Source organism: Carassius gibelio, chromosome B15 (genome assembly GCF_023724105.1).
Source record: "Carassius gibelio isolate Cgi1373 ecotype wild population from Czech Republic chromosome B15, carGib1.2-hapl.c, whole genome shotgun sequence".
NCBI lineage: Eukaryota > Metazoa > Chordata > Actinopteri > Cypriniformes > Cyprinidae > Carassius > Carassius gibelio.
Window position 1 is genome coordinate 8,255,661 of NC_068410.1, and position 19,937 is coordinate 8,275,597.

At 35.9% G+C, this 19,937-nt stretch overlaps 1 protein-coding gene across 7 annotated transcripts in view; it reads left to right on the forward strand.

Annotated features, from left to right (window-relative positions):
- The window catches only part of LOC127972725 (neurobeachin-like), a 247,688-nt gene that overhangs the window by 192,172 nt on the left and 35,579 nt on the right, over window positions 1-19,937 (forward strand). For all 7 annotated transcript variants that reach the window (XM_052576455.1, XM_052576457.1, XM_052576458.1 and 4 more), the window contains 4 exons: window positions 6,293-6,410; window positions 8,119-8,221; window positions 9,214-9,329; window positions 12,893-13,005. In XM_052576455.1, coding sequence (XP_052432415.1) covers window positions 6,293-6,410; window positions 8,119-8,221; window positions 9,214-9,329; window positions 12,893-13,005 — 450 coding nt within the window. The remainder of the gene's footprint in view (window positions 1-6,292; window positions 6,411-8,118; window positions 8,222-9,213; window positions 9,330-12,892; window positions 13,006-19,937) is intronic.

Here is a 19,937-nt window from a genome sequence, read left to right on the forward strand (position 1 = left end):
TACTTTTTTTCATCAAACTTGTTTTAAGATACCCATTAAATGCACCATACTGATATAAATAAGCAAGGAGAGAGAAAATATATCAAATCTTTTGATATCAAAAACATAAAATGCATTCAAAATTTGATTACCTGCATGTCAATGTGACCATTAAGCGACATCAAATTGTAAATATGCGAATGTGTTGTTAAAGGGTTGGAATATTAACTTCCTCACACTTGCATAACGATTTGTTTCATACATGGTGCAATTGCATACTTTTTTGTTGATTGGGATCTCGACGTATTTTTTATTTCTCTTTTAGATCCCTCTTACTGTTTTTGTATGTGGAAAGCGCAGTGCTTTGTTTGCGACTACTCTGTCAGGCTGAAGAGCGGCTATTCATCAGGCCAGTGTGATTCCAGTTATCTTAAGCGTGATGAGTCTCTTAAGAAGGACCATTAGTGTGGGCTCAGCAAATGGACCCCAAAGAAAATTACACTCCATCTTTTTAAAAAGCCCTTAACACAAGCCCTCTCAAGCTGTTTATCTAGATTAGTGTTAGCTGCATGTGTACACATGTGCCTGCGGGGACATTTACAGGCCTCTTTCTGCTCAATGTTTCCTTTTCTAGCCTTTTAGTTTTTTGATGAGCCTTTCATTTCCCTGCAAACCATTATTTAATGAAAAACAAAATGGCTCAACCGCATGAAGATTCCTCCCTCACCGACATATCTGTTTTCATGGCACGCACAATCTCAAGAGTGCGCCCGGAATACGGCCCTTGCAGCAAAACCATTATTGACAAACTGGGTTGGACATATTAGGCAGTGATCTGAGCAGCGAGCAGAGCTCATATTCATCCGTTTATCACCGTGGTCTCGCTTCACGACTGAAACCGTGTCACCCCGACACACGCTCTCACACACCCTAAATGTATGTTGACAGTGATTATGCAAAAACCACATCCTCTTTCCGGAGATACCTGCTCTGGGAGCCATTCCCCTTTACTGGAGCTGAAAAATGGATTGCGTGCGGAGCGTCCAATGAGAGGCTTCTGATAATCTGAAGGAATTTTACATTTTGCTTATTTTCACTCCTTAAAGCACGTCACAAATAGGAGAGATCAGATGGAAAATGCAGCCTTTGATGTGTGTGTGTGTGTGCGTCAGTGTCTGTTTTCCTTTCAGAGTGTTTTTCATCTTTTAAAAGGATCTACAGAAACTTCTGGTAAACAGTTTGAGATATAGATTGATGAATTTTCTAATCATGCTTTAGTTTTATAGTTTATTAATGTGGTTCTGAAAGGGCTTAGTATTTTTTCCAGCTTTTCTGTCTTGCTTTTATAAATCAATTGTGCATTAAATTATATTAAATTACATTCAGTTGTGTTCCAATTGCCCAACTTTAAAGTGTATTCAGCAATTTATCACAATTATACCAAGGCAATATTTGATCAAATAGTACAGTAAATCAGTTATTTTGTTAAAAATGATTGCAATTTAAAATATCCGCTTGCTATTTGAATATATTTTAAAATGTAATTTATTTCTGTGATGGAAAAACTGATTTTTCCGAAGCCTTTCTCCAATGTTCAGTGTAACACCGATCCTTTAGAAATCTTTCTAATATGCTGATTTGATGCTCAGAAACGTATTAATTATTAATGTTAAGAACAGTTGTGTTGCTTATTTTTTCCTGTAGTGGCTCAACAAATGAACACAATTACTTTCATGCATCCTATGAATCGAAACACAGCTTTGGTATATTTGATTACAAACACTTAAGTTTTTTTTGTTTTTTGTTTTTGCAGCAGCAGCATCACATTGACCAAAATGCTAAAATGAGTTCCCTTGTGATGTAAATTAAGGTTGAAAGGGCAACAGCAGTTCTGAGGAAGAAGTATGTAAGCATGAATTTGGCAGTGACAAGGCTAGGTGAGAGGGCACACACACACATTCATACACATATTGGGCAGACTGGAGTACACCTTGTCATCTTGTGCTATTTCTCATGAAGCCAGTAGCTAACAACAGCCGGCAGTAAACAGTCCAGACCCCCACCTGTTCAGAAACAGAGCCTTTGGTAAAGACTGTCACATACTGTGCTGGTCTTTCCTCTACAGTGCCACAGCATGTCTGCTTTCAAACACAGCTGCCCCTTACAGCAGACACACCGTACCCTGCATGCAGTAAAGACCATTTACAAGCTACAAAAGTCGCTCAGCCTTTTCGTAATGTGTCTGTTACTGTTGTTGAGTGCTAGTGATTGTTTAAAAAGTCTCTCCCCCCACAAAAATGAAAATTCCCATCAGTTCACCCATTACATTTCACAGCATTTTTGCAACAAAAACTATCGGTTCTCACACGTAACTCATCACAGTGCATTTGTTAAGTTTTAATAGGAAAGTGAGATTTGAGAGCTAATCAAGATTAGGTTAAGATTCCAACGGCTTCAGAAAACATAAATATATCACATGACAAACGTTCACAGTACAATTAGATGCAGTTTGAAAGTTTGATGATAATTATGTGAAGAATTAAAATATTTATAAATACATGTTCATTAATATTACAACAATAACAACAACAGTAACAGCAGCAAAAACAAAAATAGTAGTAATAATAATAATAATAATAATAATAATAATAATACCTCTAATAATTTATTCTCAACAGAAGTATCAGACGTAGTCATATGGGCTATGGTACTTTTGTGTTTCTTCTTTTATTTTTTTTATTTTTTTAGGTGCCTGAATTTTTTTAATGTCATGTACAATGGTTTTGTTTTCAGTGTTGTATTATTTGTAGTTTTTAAAATATTTTTATGTAAGAATAATAATCATAATAATAAGTATTATTATTGAGCCTCTGATATTTTTTTTTCAATATAAGTATGACACATTTATATGGACAATTTATTTATGTATTTATTTATTTTTTTTCATTTATTTTTAATAGAGTTTAAATTTGCTTTATGTTTTTAAAATATAATGTACATTAGTTTTGGTTTCAGTGTTTTATTATTTTTAGTAATAACATTTTTATAAACATTTATTATTTCCAAATGTCTCCTCTTTTGTTGTACAGAAGAAAAATAAAACAGTCACATGGTGTGGTGAGTAACATGAATGTGAATAAACAATGAAAGAATTGTCTTTGCACTGTTCCTTTAAATGTTTTTATGTGCAGGTAAAATGACTGTTAGGCTGTGGGTTCGAACCTCTTTAGCTCATATATACATTTTGTCTCACGCACCATAGGGAGTAGTCACCATTCTTGAGACGAGACAAGTGCTCTCACTTTCTGGACACATTTCCCCCTCTCTCATTCCACACGCACACGTTCAGTCCCAGCAGTGGAAGCCTATTAGACAAATCTGCAGAGAGCCCAGAAGAGGTGCTATGATGGCAGGTTGTCAGTGCGACAGACGACCGGCTTTATAAACATATCAGTCATGCTGGCTGTTCTATCCCTGGCCAGACTCAGCACACATTTGACACGGAGAGGGATTGCACTCATCTCTCGAGGGGCTGTGTGAAAAATTGTGTCCGGTTTAAAAATGACGGATCTTTTTGATGTATTCACCCCTGCCATTCGCCGGTGAGTTCGGGGCATCCTTTGAAGAATAGGGATATTGAAAAGATTTGGCTTGGATGTCAAGCTCAATAATAGCTGATAACGGCAACAAAAAGAGAAGAATTGTGGGGCAAGTCATCGATAGGGGTCCAGTGTTTACATACAGAATCCGAATGGCATTGACAATGAAACAATTGCGTTATTCCAAAAATGCAATAGATATGTTTTGATGCATCTGTTAGGACGCTTTTCCAACCCTAACAGCTGCATATACAGCAGACCTAAGCATCTGGACGAGGGCTAGGTAGCTGTGTGTGCGCTGACAAGCCGGGAGCAGTGAGGTAAAAGCCTGGAGCTTGTTCCTGCTCGGCTGCTGCTGGTGTGATTAGATTGGGGCAGAAGCCTCCAGCTGGCAGGCCTGTCTGGGACCCGGGGCCGCTCGTCCCTGACACTCGTCACCATTGTGACACTTCTGACAGGCAGCGGACAGCCCAGCCAGACAGGTTCATTAAGCCCCAATTTTTAAAGCTAGGCCGCCGTCCTTTCTCTATCTCTCTTTCTCTCTCTATTTCTCCGAGATGAGAACAAAAAGATGGGGGAGAATAACAACTGCACTTTGTCAAAGACCTCTGTGTCTACAGGGGCACTGGCTTGTTGATGTTTGATGTGCCAGCTCTGTTATGACTTTTTTTTTTTCTGATGTGACCTATTTTTCTCCAGCAGGATCTTTTGTCGCTGGCTAACCCTTTGGCCTGTGTTTTGTCACAGGAAGAGACAAGTGAGGGCATGTGTAGATGCATATACATTTGAAAAAATGTCCACTGAAACAAAAATAGGTATTATTTTATTAAGAGGTCTTGTATTATTTAGTTTTGGTTTCTGTTTTTACTTTTCTTTTTCTTTTCTTTCTTAATTTAGGAGTAAGTACCTTTTATTGCGAGCACCTGTCACATTTTGTTCAGATATAAAACAACTACTTATTCTTTGTAACAATTTTAAGGGCCATTTTTTAACCCTAATGATAATAATAACAACAACATTTTATTGTTGTATAAATATATATTGTTTCAGCATATAATATTATTTTGTTGTCATTATTATTATTTTAATATATATTTTTTTATAATTTATGATTAATAATCATTACGTTTTAGTAATATTTATATGGTTAATTTGCTTGTCATTAATATAATAATAATATTTACCATTATCGCCATCATCATCATCATTACATACATTTATTATTATTATTATTATTATTATTAAAACATTTATAATTTTTATCATTATCATTAATAGTAATAATAATAATAATAATAACAACAACAATTGTATTATTATAATTAATATTTTTATCATTGTCATAATAATAATAATAACAATTATTATTATTTTGATGTAATTGTTATAATAATAATAATAATAATTTATTATTATCATTCTTGTTATAATGTTTAATAATACAAATTTGTTTTCATCATTATCAATAGTATTTTTTAATTGTGTTGTTATTTTCACTCGTTTGTCATGAATATATGAATAATAACATTGTTATTATGTTTTTGGATCCCCCCCCCCCCCCCCCCCAGATCGTTGAACATGATGGTTTCTCTTTATTCTATTTTATTTATTTATTTGTGCTACTATTCTCTCCTTTGTTTCTCTCATGTGGAAAACCTTTAATACTAAATTTGCCAAATCTAGTTCTAATTACCAGTCCACTGTTTTCCATACATCCTGTATTTGTGACAGCTTTTTGAGTTTAGGTCTATGGATATACAATATCAGAGAGAGGGCAAACCTATCTGTATATCTTTGTTGTTGTGGGTTTTTATGGAGTGAGGGCACCTATGGTGGTGGATGGTGAGCATTTTGATATAATCCATTTTTAATTAAGCCCCAGAGACCCGGAAGTGACAGGAGGCCCATCGGTGTCAGCGTTGAACATTATTCCAGAGAGAAATTAAGCAAGGCCGGTCTGATTGGTGGAAGCTTTTGGTATCTCTCTCAGCTTTAGGTGCTAACCTTACCCTATTTCCATTCACAGTTACTGAACACAATGTCCCAAACCTTTCCTCACCTCTGCACCCACCCAGAAGGGGCTCTTATCCATACACCACAAGGCATTCTCTTTCTTGGGCTTGAAGTGTGTGAGTATGTCTGTCTGTGTGCATGTGTACCTCCCGGTCTGTTAAAGTGGTAGTAGGTGAGGAAAGAGTCTGGCTCATTCTCACTTGTCAAGATGAAGCTCTTGATCCAGCATCTAAGGTCCCTGGGGGTCTCCGAGGAGAAGCTCACTAATGATCCCCCTCTTGCTCCGGCCCCATGTTAGTATTGATTATTTACGCCCGCCTTAAGCCCGTAGGGACTGTGTTCCAACAACACGGTGAGAGCGTCGGCCCCACAAGAGAAAGATGTGTCAAAAAAAATGGAGGAAAGGAAGAAAGACGGCCTTTGCATCATCAACAGAAAGCAGCACCTTTCTAGAGATGCCTCCATTTTGAGATAATCAAAGCCGTCACTCAATGGATACCAGCCAGCATTTTTGAAGGGAATGGAATGTTTCGCACTGCTCCGTCAAAGTGGCTTCATGGGACGATGATTGGAGTGACAATCAAACTCCAACTACGGAACGTGTTTCCCGAGCAACGATCACAACATGTGTGACAACGGATTGAAAAATCTGTTGGAGTTCCGTTCGGTTAACGTATCTCTTTCCTCTCGCCTGTGCATAGGTGCTGGTCTACTCCGAGGGGCTTCACGGCAAATGGATGTTCAGCGAGATCCGAGCGGTGTTCACCAGACGCTTCCTGCTTCAGAACACAGCGCTGGAGATCTTCATGGCCAACAGAAGTAAAACGGCCTCATGTTTACCACTTTATGGATGCGAAACAATGGCCACTCTAGTATCTAGTTAACTAATAACAAAGACGTCCTGCACTCAAAGGTACACAAAGTTACCTTTTCACAAGGGTAGACTTTTGTACCTTATTTAAACCCAAAAGATGCATATGAGTACCTTAAAGGTGCATATTAATACCAAAATGTAACATTTTAGTACCTTTTGAACAGATACCGCCCCAGTGACAGATTTTATACATGTTTTCCTGATAATCTGCTCGGTGAACCAGCTTAAAAATGGATGAGCAGATTTTACCGGTAACACTTTACAATAAGGATCAGTTTGTTAAGATTAGCTAATGGATTGTTAGGTGTCATCAACTAATAATGAACAGTATTTTAATAGCATTTATTAATCATGTTAGTTTAATTCAGTTTGTGATTGTTCATAATACATTGATGTTAATCTAATGTTAATTCATACATAATATACACTACATTTAAAAAAGGTGGGGTCATAACATCTTTTAGTAACAGTTTAGGATAGGGACGATTTTTCACTATTAATTAGTTGCTTATTACATAATTTGCATGACCTTATTCTACATCCATAATAATACTCAATACCTAAAATAAATATTAATAATTTTTTTAAAAGGTCATAGTTAATGGTTTGTTAATAGCGAGAACTAGACCCTAAAATAAAATGGAAATCAAAACTTTTATTCAGCATGGATTCAATAAATTGGTCAAAATGACACTAAAGGCAATTATAATTTTACAAAAGTTTATTTTCAAATAAATCCTGTTCTTTTGAACTTTCTATAAAACATATCATAGTGTCCACACATATATTACATTTATAAATAGTTATCGAAAAAGTTATTAAAAAGTTCTTGATCATCAAATCAACATATTAGAATGACTTCTTGAGGATCATGTGACACTGAAGACTGGAGTAATGATTCTTGAAATTCACCTTTCCAATCACAGAAATAAATAACATTTAAAAAAATTCAATAGTAGGCTAAACAATTATTTTAAACAGTAATTACTCTTAACACTTTCTATATTGGATAAATGCAGATTTGGTTGACCATTAAATGCTTCTTTCAGCAACACACCAAAATTGACTTTTTTTTTTTACTTTTTTTTTTAAATTTAGGTCAAATAAGAGTCTGAATCTGAATGTGAAATTTGACATCAAATCTATAAAAAATAAAAAAAATTACCTAAAAAGCTTTTAAGCCATTTTCGCCAGATTCAATGTTGGCAGAGCTTTATAATTCTTTATTGTGCAACATCATACAATCTTTAAAAAAATAAAGGTTCCAAAATGGTGTTCTTGCCATAGAATAACTATTTTTGGTCCACAAAAGAACCTTTCAATGAACAGCTCATAAAAGAACCATCTCGAAAAACATTTTTCGACTATAAGAAACTCTTCTGCATTTGGAAGATTCCATGGATGTTCAAGGTTCTTCAGAGAACCATTGGTGCCAATAAAGAACCTTTATTTTTAAGACTGTAGTGTCTTCCCACTGGCCTTGGTAGACTAACATACTTCTGTGCTAACTTATTTTTCTTTATATAAGAATTTATGTTATTTCCAAAACAATGAGACTCAAGTCTTTGTACTGTTTGTGGAAATGTTTACTCATATTTGGACGTACTGTACTGTAGGCCCTTGTTTAACATGTGACATCATTCCCTCCCTCAGCCTCCGTCATGTTTAACTTCCCCGATCAGCCCACAGTGAAGAAGGTGGTCTACAGTCTTCCTTGCGTTGGCGTCGGCACAAGTTACGGTCTTCCACAGGCCAGGCAAGTCTGTTTCTCGTTCCCCGGAACACCTGCACGTGGTTGCCATTCAAAATATTGTTCAAAACAATGTTTACTTCGTCTTTATTTTGTTTAAAACTTTAGCATGATGACCACATCAAATGTCAGAAACGATTGATCCTGAATGTACTCCTTTGCTCTGCAACTGTTTGGAATACTTTGAGGTGGAGGTAGTTACTTGCGGCATGGGTGTTTTTGTATGTTTGTCCCTGACTGAACCTCCCAAATGATCCCATATTCTGTTGGGGCTTTCAGAAAACTACATGTACTATAATCAACTTTGACTCATGTCTGCAAATATATTTGATGCTCTCTCTCTCTCTCTCTCGCTCTAACAGAAAATGTACAGTTTGTCCATTGCATCAATAAATAGTTAATTTGGCAGATATGATGCAGTATGATGGCTGATGTGAGTGCATATAATTTTGAAAATCTGTCAACTGGTGCTTCACTATATTCATGAATGCATTTCTGCTATCATGGCTAATAAGAAGTATTTTTCTGTATTCTTTTGTTCTTAGTCAGAATAAGTGCAAGGAAGGTGCACATAATTATTCAAAACATGCATAAGAAGTACAGATAAAAGAAACATACAAGTCCTGCACGTGGATGAGAATGCCTGAGAGAGGTCCGATTCAGGCGCTGCACCAGAAATCTCTGTTGTTCTCATATTTTTAGCATGTGTGCTGCGTATACTTCAAGAGCAGAGGCACATTATGGTCATCTGCAAAGAATCTCTTTTGCTGGAACTGATGCATTCATTACACACCACAGTAAAGAGCGTGACAGCCTCGCGTGTGTGAGCTGGTGTACTCTTTTGTCTTTTTTTGGAAGCTAAATATTACAATGTCATATTTTGAGTTATAATCCATCTGCGGGGCAAGCCAAGTCCACAATAATCAAAGTAAATGAAAGCAAATGTCGAGTTGGACATGAGCCCTACTTATTGGTACAGTTCTGTGCTTTTTTTGCAGGCGGATTTCTTTGGCCAGCCCTCGTCAGCTCTTCAAGTCGTCTAATATGACTCAGCGCTGGCAAAGACGGGAGATCTCCAACTTTGAGTACCTGATGTTTCTCAATACCATTGCAGGTCAGATTTTATTTGCTCGTCATTGCTAACCAGTTATTTAAATTAAAGCATTTTGGACTATTTGCAATCACGTTTTTCCATTGATCGGTGTTTACATTGAATCTTTTGATTATACATAAAGATTGCCAGCAAAATGTTATTTTATTTAGTGCTGAGCAATGATTAATCGCGATTAATCGCATACAAAATATAAGATTTTTGTGTACTGTGTATATTTATTATGTATATATAAATACACACACATGCATGTATATATTTAAGGAAATATGTTATGTTTTTATTTTAAATGTATTTATATATAATATCAATTATATGAATATACATATATACATGTAACTACATGTAAAAAAAAAATATATATATATATACTGTATGTGTGTGTCTTATGTCTTATATATATATGAAAACATCTTTTTAATTGCGATTAATCATTTCGCAGCACTAATTTCATTTCATTTTGGTATTATCAGTTCCTCTTTGGCAGAAATCTACTGTCTTTCCCCTCATTATTTATTCAGAAGCTATATTTTATTTTCATACTCAGACGCTCTGTTGTTGTTCAAATGCGAGAGCCGTGGACTCTTTGGGATAATTAGTGTGGCTCTGTGAGTGTGTGCAGAGTTGAAATATTCTGCTGCAAAGTCTCTGATGTGAACTAGTGAGAACTCTCTCGCGCGCGCACACACACACACACACCTCCTCTTGACACTGAAATGTGTCATCCCTGCTCGCGCTGCATATTCATGCATATTTATATTTAGCTCTGGCGTGAGTTCGAAACATTATTGTCAGCTAATTAGATGTAAGGCAGAGCTGGAATGGGGTAAAATTCATTAAAGGCAGGAGTGGTAATGACCTGTGCTGACAGAGGTGTCAGTGAAGCCCGGGCCCACCGACAGGAGAGAGAGAGGGGTGTTAATGTGAAGCCGGTCTGCTCCTAATTAAACACTATTGCGGTGATATTAACATCTTCCACCCGGGCCTCGGTCCTGTCAGCTCAGCCTCCCCTCATCTCAACCTTTTTCCTCTTCTCTGCCCCACTTCACCATGTGGCATTAACCTGGTTAATCAAGTCTACCTCATCCTAGACCTGGCCTATCTGAAGATCATTAGGCTCAGGGTTTGGGATGGATTTCATAGTGTCAGTGTATGTACAAGAATAAAAAAAGACTGTCCCCCCATTTATTTTATTTTAAATGTTTTATTTTTTTTTAATGTTTTATTTTATTTATATATATATTAGGGTAAATACCAGGGTAATTAATGCCATATTTGTTTAATTAACTGCATTCACGCTAAACTGTTCATATTTTATTAAACCACTTGAGGGCTTTATAAATCATGGAAGCGTTTTATCTGTACTCTCTAAGAGGAGGCTGTTTAAGAGGAAGATTAATGACAGTCATTTGTGATGGGTCTGGTAATTAGCCCACACTTGCTATCATCTCCAACCATCATGACAGGCCTGAAGAACCCAGAACCAAACTCTCCACACCCTCCACACATGCTCACATTCTCAGGCAGTTATCTGGACTGAGATACCCCTGTGGGTTAGCATCACCTTAGGATCAGCTTTAATTTGTGCCCTCCCCGAGTTCCACAGGAAATACCAGGCTTTCAGTCCATGTCTGAGTAATCGCACTGTAAAGATGAAATAGCCCCTGTGTACCTCTTCTTTAAGAGGTTCTATATATCAGCATGGCTAAGCTTCAGTGGCGTCCTTACAGCTCCAGATCACAGCGGTAGCCAGACAATCTGGAAACTTTTCTGTTCACACAGCAGCACAAATCAACGCCAGCACCTTTGCAATATTACAGAGCTATATATCAGATTGGCATTTCCCAAAAATCTTCTTTTTTTGTGTGCATTGAAAAGCTTAAGGTTTATTTCTTGGCTACAGCTTTCTTTCATAAACAATCACATATAAAAGACTGGAGCAGAATCTACCCACACTCAAACTTTGTTTATATATGAATAATGCATGCATGTTTATACTTAAGTTTATTCAGTCTTCAAATGCATTTATTTTTAATTTAATAATTAGTTTAAATGAAATATATATCCTAAATACATATAATTGAAATTACAGTTAAATTAAAATGAAATATCATTGGAAATATATATATATATATATATATATATATATATATATATATATATATATATATATATATATATATATATATATATATATTTGTTTATTTATAATTAAATGTATTTATTCATATCAAGGTTTATAATTTTTTTGTTTATACAGTGTAAAAATTTACATTTATTTATTCAATATTCTAATATATTTAATGTTTCTTAATTTATTCGAGAGAGAGAGAGAGAGAGAACAAATAAAAAAGTAAAATTAAATACATGTAAAATAAATAAGATTGAAGTAATCAACTATTTAAGTATTTAAATAAATAATATATAAATTTATTACATGCCATAAATTACTTCAACTAATTTATGTTTTCTTAACTTATTCTATAGAGGTGTAAAATGCAAAATATAAATTAGAGTTAAATAAAAAAAATCTAATAAACTTTTTTTTCAGAGAGTATAAACTAATTTTAAATATAAAAAATAGTAATTTATTAATGATGAATAAATTACATCACATATAGTACATAGTTTACATATTGTAAAACTGGAGATAGATAGATAGATAGATAGATAGATAGATAGATAGATAGATAGATAGATAGATAGATAGATAGATAGATAGATAGATAGATAGATAGATAGATAGATAGATAGATAGATAGATAGATATTTCTCCTGTGACAGTTCTTACCATCTGAAATCCATATTCCTAGTAGCAAGGAAACAGACTCATGGCAGAAAGATAGAGACTGAGAGATAAGGAACGATGAAGGGAGAGAATGGAAGGAGTAAAAGACAAAGCCACATCTGGCGTCTATTGCATTGCCGCATATGTGCTCAGTCATGGATTCTTCATATAGGTCTCCATGGTTACCACAACTCTCTGGCCAATCAGAGGAGAGGCCTGACTGTGCCACAGGGAGGGGTGTCAAGGGTACGGTGTCATCTTCTAGAAGAATTTGCATGCCTTTAATTACACCCACGCCACAACTTCACCGCACGATTTTTCACTTTCAGGAAGCTTTAACCGAGAAAAAAGTACCACCAACATTTTCTAACCCTCCTCCGCTGGAATACAGTCATTAGGCTCTGTGACAGACAACCACACCAACATCTGCTTGTTCATCTTGTTGAGAACTCTATTACTGTACATGTTATTATGGAAACCTGAGTCGTTTTTATCATCTCAGCACGCAGTGGGATACGATGTTTGTCTTTACACACAAGACTCTTGTTTCTTCCTTTTTATAATTGAGGGAGTCATGTCATCAATCATGTTATCATATTATGAATTTATGATGTCCTAGTAAGCGTCTCTTCACACTCCTTCACCAGGAGACTAACACAGTAACCAGTAGTCATGAGCCCTGCAAAAATGACTTTATTGATTAACTACAACTACTGGTTGTTGGATTGCCACTCTGTTGTCCACCTGCCTTCTAGTAATTTCACCTTTACTCTTTCAGGAAGGACATACAATGATCTGAACCAGTATCCTGTTTTCCCATGGGTCCTCACAAACTATGAGTCAGAAGAGCTGGACCTCACAGTTCCCAGCAACTTCAGGGATCTTTCAAAAGTAAAACATCTATCTATCTATCTATCTATCTATCATCTATCTATCTATCTATCTATCTATCTATCTATCTATCTATCTATCTATCTATCTATCTATCGTTCTATCGTTTTATCGTATCGTATTTTTCTAGAAGTGATTTTATATACGTACACAGAAAGCCTATCAACTGCAAAAAAAAATTCTGCTAACTTAATGTTTCAAATAACTTTTGGAATAAAAAGTTAAAATATGGATGAAATAATGTTATACATATATATATATATATATATATATATATATATATATATATATATATATATATATATATATATATATATATATATATATATATATATATATATATATATATATTATTATTTATTTTTTTTCGGAATATAAGTCGCACCTGAGTATAAGTTGCATCGTCCAAAAATACGTCATGATGAGGGAAAGAACATATAAGTCGCACTGGACTATAAGTCGCATTTATTTAAAACCAAGAACCAAGAGAAAACATTACCGTCTACAGCCACGAGAGACTACAGACTACAGGAGCGCTGAGCAGCGTTAGAGCGCCCTCTGGCGGCTGTAGACGGTAATGATTTCTCTTGGTTCATGTCAAATTAATTTTGATAAATAAGTCGCATCTGACTGTAAGTCGCAGGACCAGCCAAACTGTGAAAAAAGTGCAACTTATAGTCTGGAAAATACGGGTATATATATATATATATATATATATGATGATATTATTCACATACACACACACACATACATAAATATAATATATATATATATATATATACATGTGCATCTCAATAAATTAGAATGGCGTGGAAAAGTTGACATTTCAGTAATTCAACTCAATTTGTGAAACCTGTGTTTTAAATAAATTCAATGCACACAGAGTGAAGTAGTTTAAGACTTTGTATCTTTTAATTGTGATGATTTGGCTCACATTTAACAAAAACCCACCAATCTCCACAAATTAGAATACTTCATAAGACCAATAAAACATTTTTAAACATAAAATTTTTTATTGAATTGTTGGCCTTCTGGAAAGTGTGTTGATTTACTGTACATGTACTCAATACTTGGTAGGGGCTCCTTTTGCTTTAATTATTGCCTCAATTCGGCGTGGCATGGAGGTGATCAGTTTGTGGCACTGCTGAGGTGGTATAGAAACCCAGGTTTCCTTTGACAATTTGGTACATTAATATTTAGGGTGATCTCAGTTCTTTCCTTTCAGAATCTTGAATCAGATTTTAGATACACAGAGTATACTGTACACTTACAGAGTTCATGGTTTGTATGCTTAAGAAGTAAATCATTTGCATTTCTATCTCCACTTCTCCTCTCTATACCTTCATCTGGTTGTCACATTCTCTCTTCCTCATTCACTCATTTGCTTACGTTCACATCCCACAAGCTCACTGACCTGAAAACAACCACATTCCTGTCTGAGCGTATATTTCTCTTTATGATTCTCTCTCTCCTCCACACCCACACTTATCCCCATCCCAAATAATTTTACTAAAAGACTGTTCCGCTGTTGTTTTGCTGTTTTCTCCACAACCATTTGTGGAGAATTTCTAAGTGGCCATTTCTTGGACGGAATAAGTTTGTGGAAAAGATCTAGTGCCATTGACTATGTTTAACCTTAGCCATAATACTTACCCTTTCTGCATTCAGCATCAGTAATATCTGTTTAAATTCCCTCTACCTACAGCTCTGTAGTCCCTGAACATGTCAGTGTGGCACCAGGTGGGCAGAGGAAGGCCCCTGGCCTGAGGAAGACAGTGATGTATTGTAATGTATGCTTGTGACATCCACCCTGTGCTGTTTACCAGCTTGAGCTGCCTTCATTAGCAGGAGTTCACAGGCCTGCGGCCGTCCTGACGCATGTCCTTGGCCAACCTGGGGCTCTAACCTCTGAAGGTTCAGTGTTGCTGAAGCAAAACCTTTGTTTTAACCTCCCTCTTGAGTCCCTTGCTGTGAAGCCCCCTGCCTTTGTTCAATAATGTATGGATGGGTGTGCAGCCTCGGGGGTGAATGTGCGTAGGAGGGGAGTGTGTGTTATTGTAGATAATGAGGTAGGCGGCTTTTTTGGCTTTGTGGTGAATATGCTTTGTTCGGTTCCTCTTCATTTTCTCCCGATATTATAAAAATTTGTATTCATCCACAGATCTATCCATCCATCCATAAGTCAAGCTTCAAACAAGGCTTTATCAATCCAGTTTTTTTTTTAGCTATACTGTAATTAGCTATTAATTTTGCTATATGGTAGAAGTTTCAGTTAATTTAATTTTACTTGCTTACATTCAAATTCTGTTTCCTGTTGGCTGCATCATTTTAAACACGAGAAATGTAAAAAAAAATTATAATTCAACTCTCAAAATATGCACATCTCAGTTTATATATACACACACAAACTTGGATTTATTGAGGGTGTCAACAAATAGTCAGCCTTTACTAAGTGGTTATGTCCTTAATAAACCCAAGAAGCAAATACTTCCTTCTTGCATTGCAAACGGGTCTTAGAAAACATAAGTTGGTCTTCTGGTTCTTCTGAACACACCCACAAATTCTCACCTGCCATTCTCACACAACTCCCAGAGCCCCAGACACGCAAACCATGCACCGCTGTTCCGTGAGCTGTGATCACGTGACCTGTCCGGCAGGAAACAGCTGCCAGTCATGCTGGTGAGAATGCCCTGCAGCGCTGTCCTGATGGGCAGCCTTGTGGAGAACTGCCGAAATATCCCGCTTGATATGTACAATAATTCCCCTCTCAAGCCCCCCTACAATACACACCTGAAGTTACTCCACCAATAGTGTGTGCATTCAACTGTACAGCGAATAACGAAAAACAGGTCTCTGGGCACCCCGGGGCTAAGACTAGCACATTTTTGCATGGCAGCTACATTGACATGGCGGACAGATTTATTAGAATCTAATGATTATTTCCTTTTTGATGGACAGGTGGCTGATAGAAAAGGGAAGCCGTCTCGCTCGCAGCTATTAATTGGCGTGTGCTAATGTGAAACCATCATACGCTAGACCCGCACTCACCCGCGCCAACTCTCTGCTGCGAAAGCGCGTTATTCCACTTCTTTTGTGCAGCTTTGACAGGAAATTAGATGAAGTGTCTCTTAACGGATCTTTTCGAGTGGGCTAGCGAGGTAGAGCAGAGAACTGACAGCAAACATAATTACCTGAGTTGTGAAGACCTCTTGTTATGAATGTTTGATTGTTCAAACGAACGTAATTCTAGTTGACTGGACTTGCATTCACAGAATTATCTCGCCAAACATGAATCCCCATGTATCAGTCAAATATTTCTCATGAGTTGTTTATAATTTTTACACGTTAGAACTTATAATATGGAAATATAGAAGTTAGGGCTGTGCAATTAATTGAAATTCCATTTTGATTTCGGCCTCCAACGATTATGCAAATAAAATTACTGAGATAAATAAATTACTGCACCCCATTCCGCCCCCTTACTAGTTGTGCACTTTCACTCCTGAAAAATCATGGTAATGCAAAATGAAACATGCTTGATTTATTAATGTTGATTCATGTGTTTTTAAAAGTTTAAAAACTTGTGCTGTTTCTACTGCACTCAGAGATGGAACAGAACATGGACATGTAGTCAACTTTTAGCTCAAGGTGCAAACCTAAATGGACAAATAATTGCAAAAATATGTCAAAATGTGGAGCTTAGTGATTATACACGTAAGAATGAAAATACATGTAATAGCAAATTGGATCCGTCCGGCTTTTAAAGTGACATGGGGCTATATTCCTGCTTTCGACTGGGTGCTAAATATCAATCAAACAACAAAAGACAAAGACAAAATCACTTACTGCTCTAGACTGAAGGACTTTTTGTAGCTTTATTAAGTAATAAATTAAGTTTAATTCTTATAGTGAAGATTGTGCTGTTTTTTATTTATTTATTTAGATTATTCATATATATATTGCTATCTTTTAATAAATCATTAATTGTAAGTTTTGGTCACATGGCCCACTTATAATAGTGTTAAATAAGCATGCTTACAATATTGACCAAAATAATCATGATTATGATTTTTGTCATAATCAAGAAGTCCTAATAGAAGTTTAGTTATACATTGAGTTGCCAGTTCTTTTCTCTTTAAATTTATGTATTTGTTTAATGCATAAATTATAATGCATAATGCTTTTATTTATTTATTGAAAATATTTTATTTATATATATTTTTTATGTGTTTATGTTGAAAGTTAAAATAAAAAGAACTGTAGGCTTTTTCAAACACCTAGAAGAATTCCCATGTATCAATATTGTTATTCATAATTTTCACATAACTTTTACATAAATATAGTATACATTTTTGCATATGGAAATTCTGTTTTATGCTGCCATTTTTATATATATATATATATGTGCACACACACACACACACACACACATACACTTATGTATATACACGTTATATATTAGCTATACTTTTACATTAGATTTATAACATATAAATATACTTTTTATTTTTACAAAGTATACAATTTCATTTAGCTGGATTGCAGGTTATCTCTCTAAATTTATGTATGTATGTATGTATGTATTTACTTTTTTATTTATTTATATCTTTTTTTAGATTGCAGTTTTAGTCCTTTATGTTGAAACTAAAAATTTAAAGGCATTGGAGAAGACTTTTTCTTATACCCAGCCTTCCAGCAGTTTACCAGCTCACCGCAGAGAAGTGCATTATGGGCAATGCCGAGCAGGCTTGCTAAAGACCGTGCTGCATTTGCTCTCAGACATGCCATATCTGTTTTTTTTTTCTGCTCTTTGCCACGATCCTCATCCGTTACCTCAGTGCTCGGCAAGTGTTTTTTGGAGCCGCATCTGCTTTGTTTTGACTTGTGGGAGCTTGATTGCATTAGACCGAAGCTGCATATTGCGCTCTCGCAGGCTGACGAGGCCAGTGAAAACAAGTTCTACTCCTCCTGACAGCACACTACCAGCACACACACCCTTAATGCAATTTTCTCTGATATATGAAATACAGAATGAGCGTCTCCAGGGGAGGTAGTGCAGATTGCACCAAATGACGGTACTGCTGCGATATATGGATAAATGACTGGCTTATCTTTTGAACATGAGAGAGTAGCCCACTGAATGATAATTGTTCTTGAGGCTGTAGTTTGTGTGCAGCAAAATGAGGTAACCCAAGTAGAGGAGGACTCGTTTTAAATGTTGTTCTGTGGTTAGCTGTCATTATGTTTCATGATCTCCACTAAGTAGGCCTGTCAGAAGCAGTTTTTTGCTATTCCATACCAGAAGTCTTTTTGACAAAGTTCATTTTAGCTGCTGCCTATACTGCTGGAGCTACATGATCAGAGCATGGGTAAACTATAATGACAGCGTATTTATAAATTGTCTCATGGTACTTGTTTTAATTTCCGAAAGCACAGGCAACGGTTGCATTTGTAAAGACAATATGACACACATCCAGTGCGATTATCTTAAACTTACTGCGTAATCTTAGACTCAAAGCCTGCATTTATATGGTTCCGGCTCATTAGTAGAATAAATCTTTGCATCTTCTTTTAAAAAGTATTTAAAATGTGACAGCCGTTATATATAACCCAAAAGTCAAATGCTTTACTTTTATACTGAGTGAACAAATGGATGCTTAAAGCTTTTTTTGGCATCTTAAATCGTATTGTCTCCTATAGGGCAAATAGCTTTTTAATTAGCAGCTAATTATCTTATTGGACACATATTGTCCCTGCACAGGTGTCTCTGGGGGTTTGATTTAATTAGGTCACAAGGGATGTGTTCATATTCTTCATTAAGTAATATGTGTGATGTGATATATGCATCGGCGACCTTTGTGCCCACAGATGTATGCATCCTAATTATAATTGATGAATAAAAATGAACACATTTTCTGATATCACATAGCCATAGAGTTAATTAATTGCTATATCTTTAATATACTATATATTGTGTGTGTGTGTGTGTGTGTGTGTGTGTGTGTGTGTGTGTGTGTGTGTGTGTGTGTGTGCGTGTGTGTGTGTGTGTTACTTTATTATAATATTACTATTAGTATTATTGGATTTTTATAATAAAAGCGTGTAAAGTATTAAAACTTCTGGTACATTTTTAACGGGGGGAAAAATATATGCTTTTTTACAATCAAATCTTGTTCTTGGATTTTTGTCAAAGATGTCTTTTGCCAAGATCCAGAACTGTCTTTTATTTTTTTCTTTCTTTCTTTCTTTCTTTCTTTCTTCCTTTCTTTGACAGTACTCTAGATTTTTTACATTTTTTATCATTTGCCCTGTTCTCGCTATTAGCATCTGTTGCGGGGTGTTTCCTCCAGATAGCTTGGGGAACGGGAGTCTGGAAAGCCTTAAATTTACACCAAGTCCTGTTTTTATTTAAGACCAGTTCCCTAAAGGCTCTTGCGTAAGACAATTACATGGTTCTTTGTTCACCCTGTTAAGTGCATTGAGCATGTCATTGAACTTTGAACAGGAAATAGTAAATTGCTAGATGGCTTGTGCAGTTAGCATAGTTAGCATATATGTTTCTCCCCCCTTGTTTCCCCCAAAAAGCACAGTAACAGCTTTGTCCTTTTAAGACTTGTTAAAATAGCAACATAAGTTGTTGCAACAGTAGTACATAAATCTGATTCAGACTGTATTTTTGTTTTTAAAGTCCTTTAACATAGCTTTCACTCTTTTTCAGTGTTAGCTTCTCTAGAAGTCATCATAGTGCAGTTTTAAAACGACTATATCTCCACAACTGAAAACAAAGATGGACAGTTTTGCTGGTATTTGACACAGCGCTGGAAAACATTAGTGTTGCCTGTCTGTTCCACAGCTGCTTTGCTGAACCGGGCAAACACTCCATGTCATGCCAAGCACTATATTTTCTCGGTTAAGTGGGTCTTTTTGCTGCT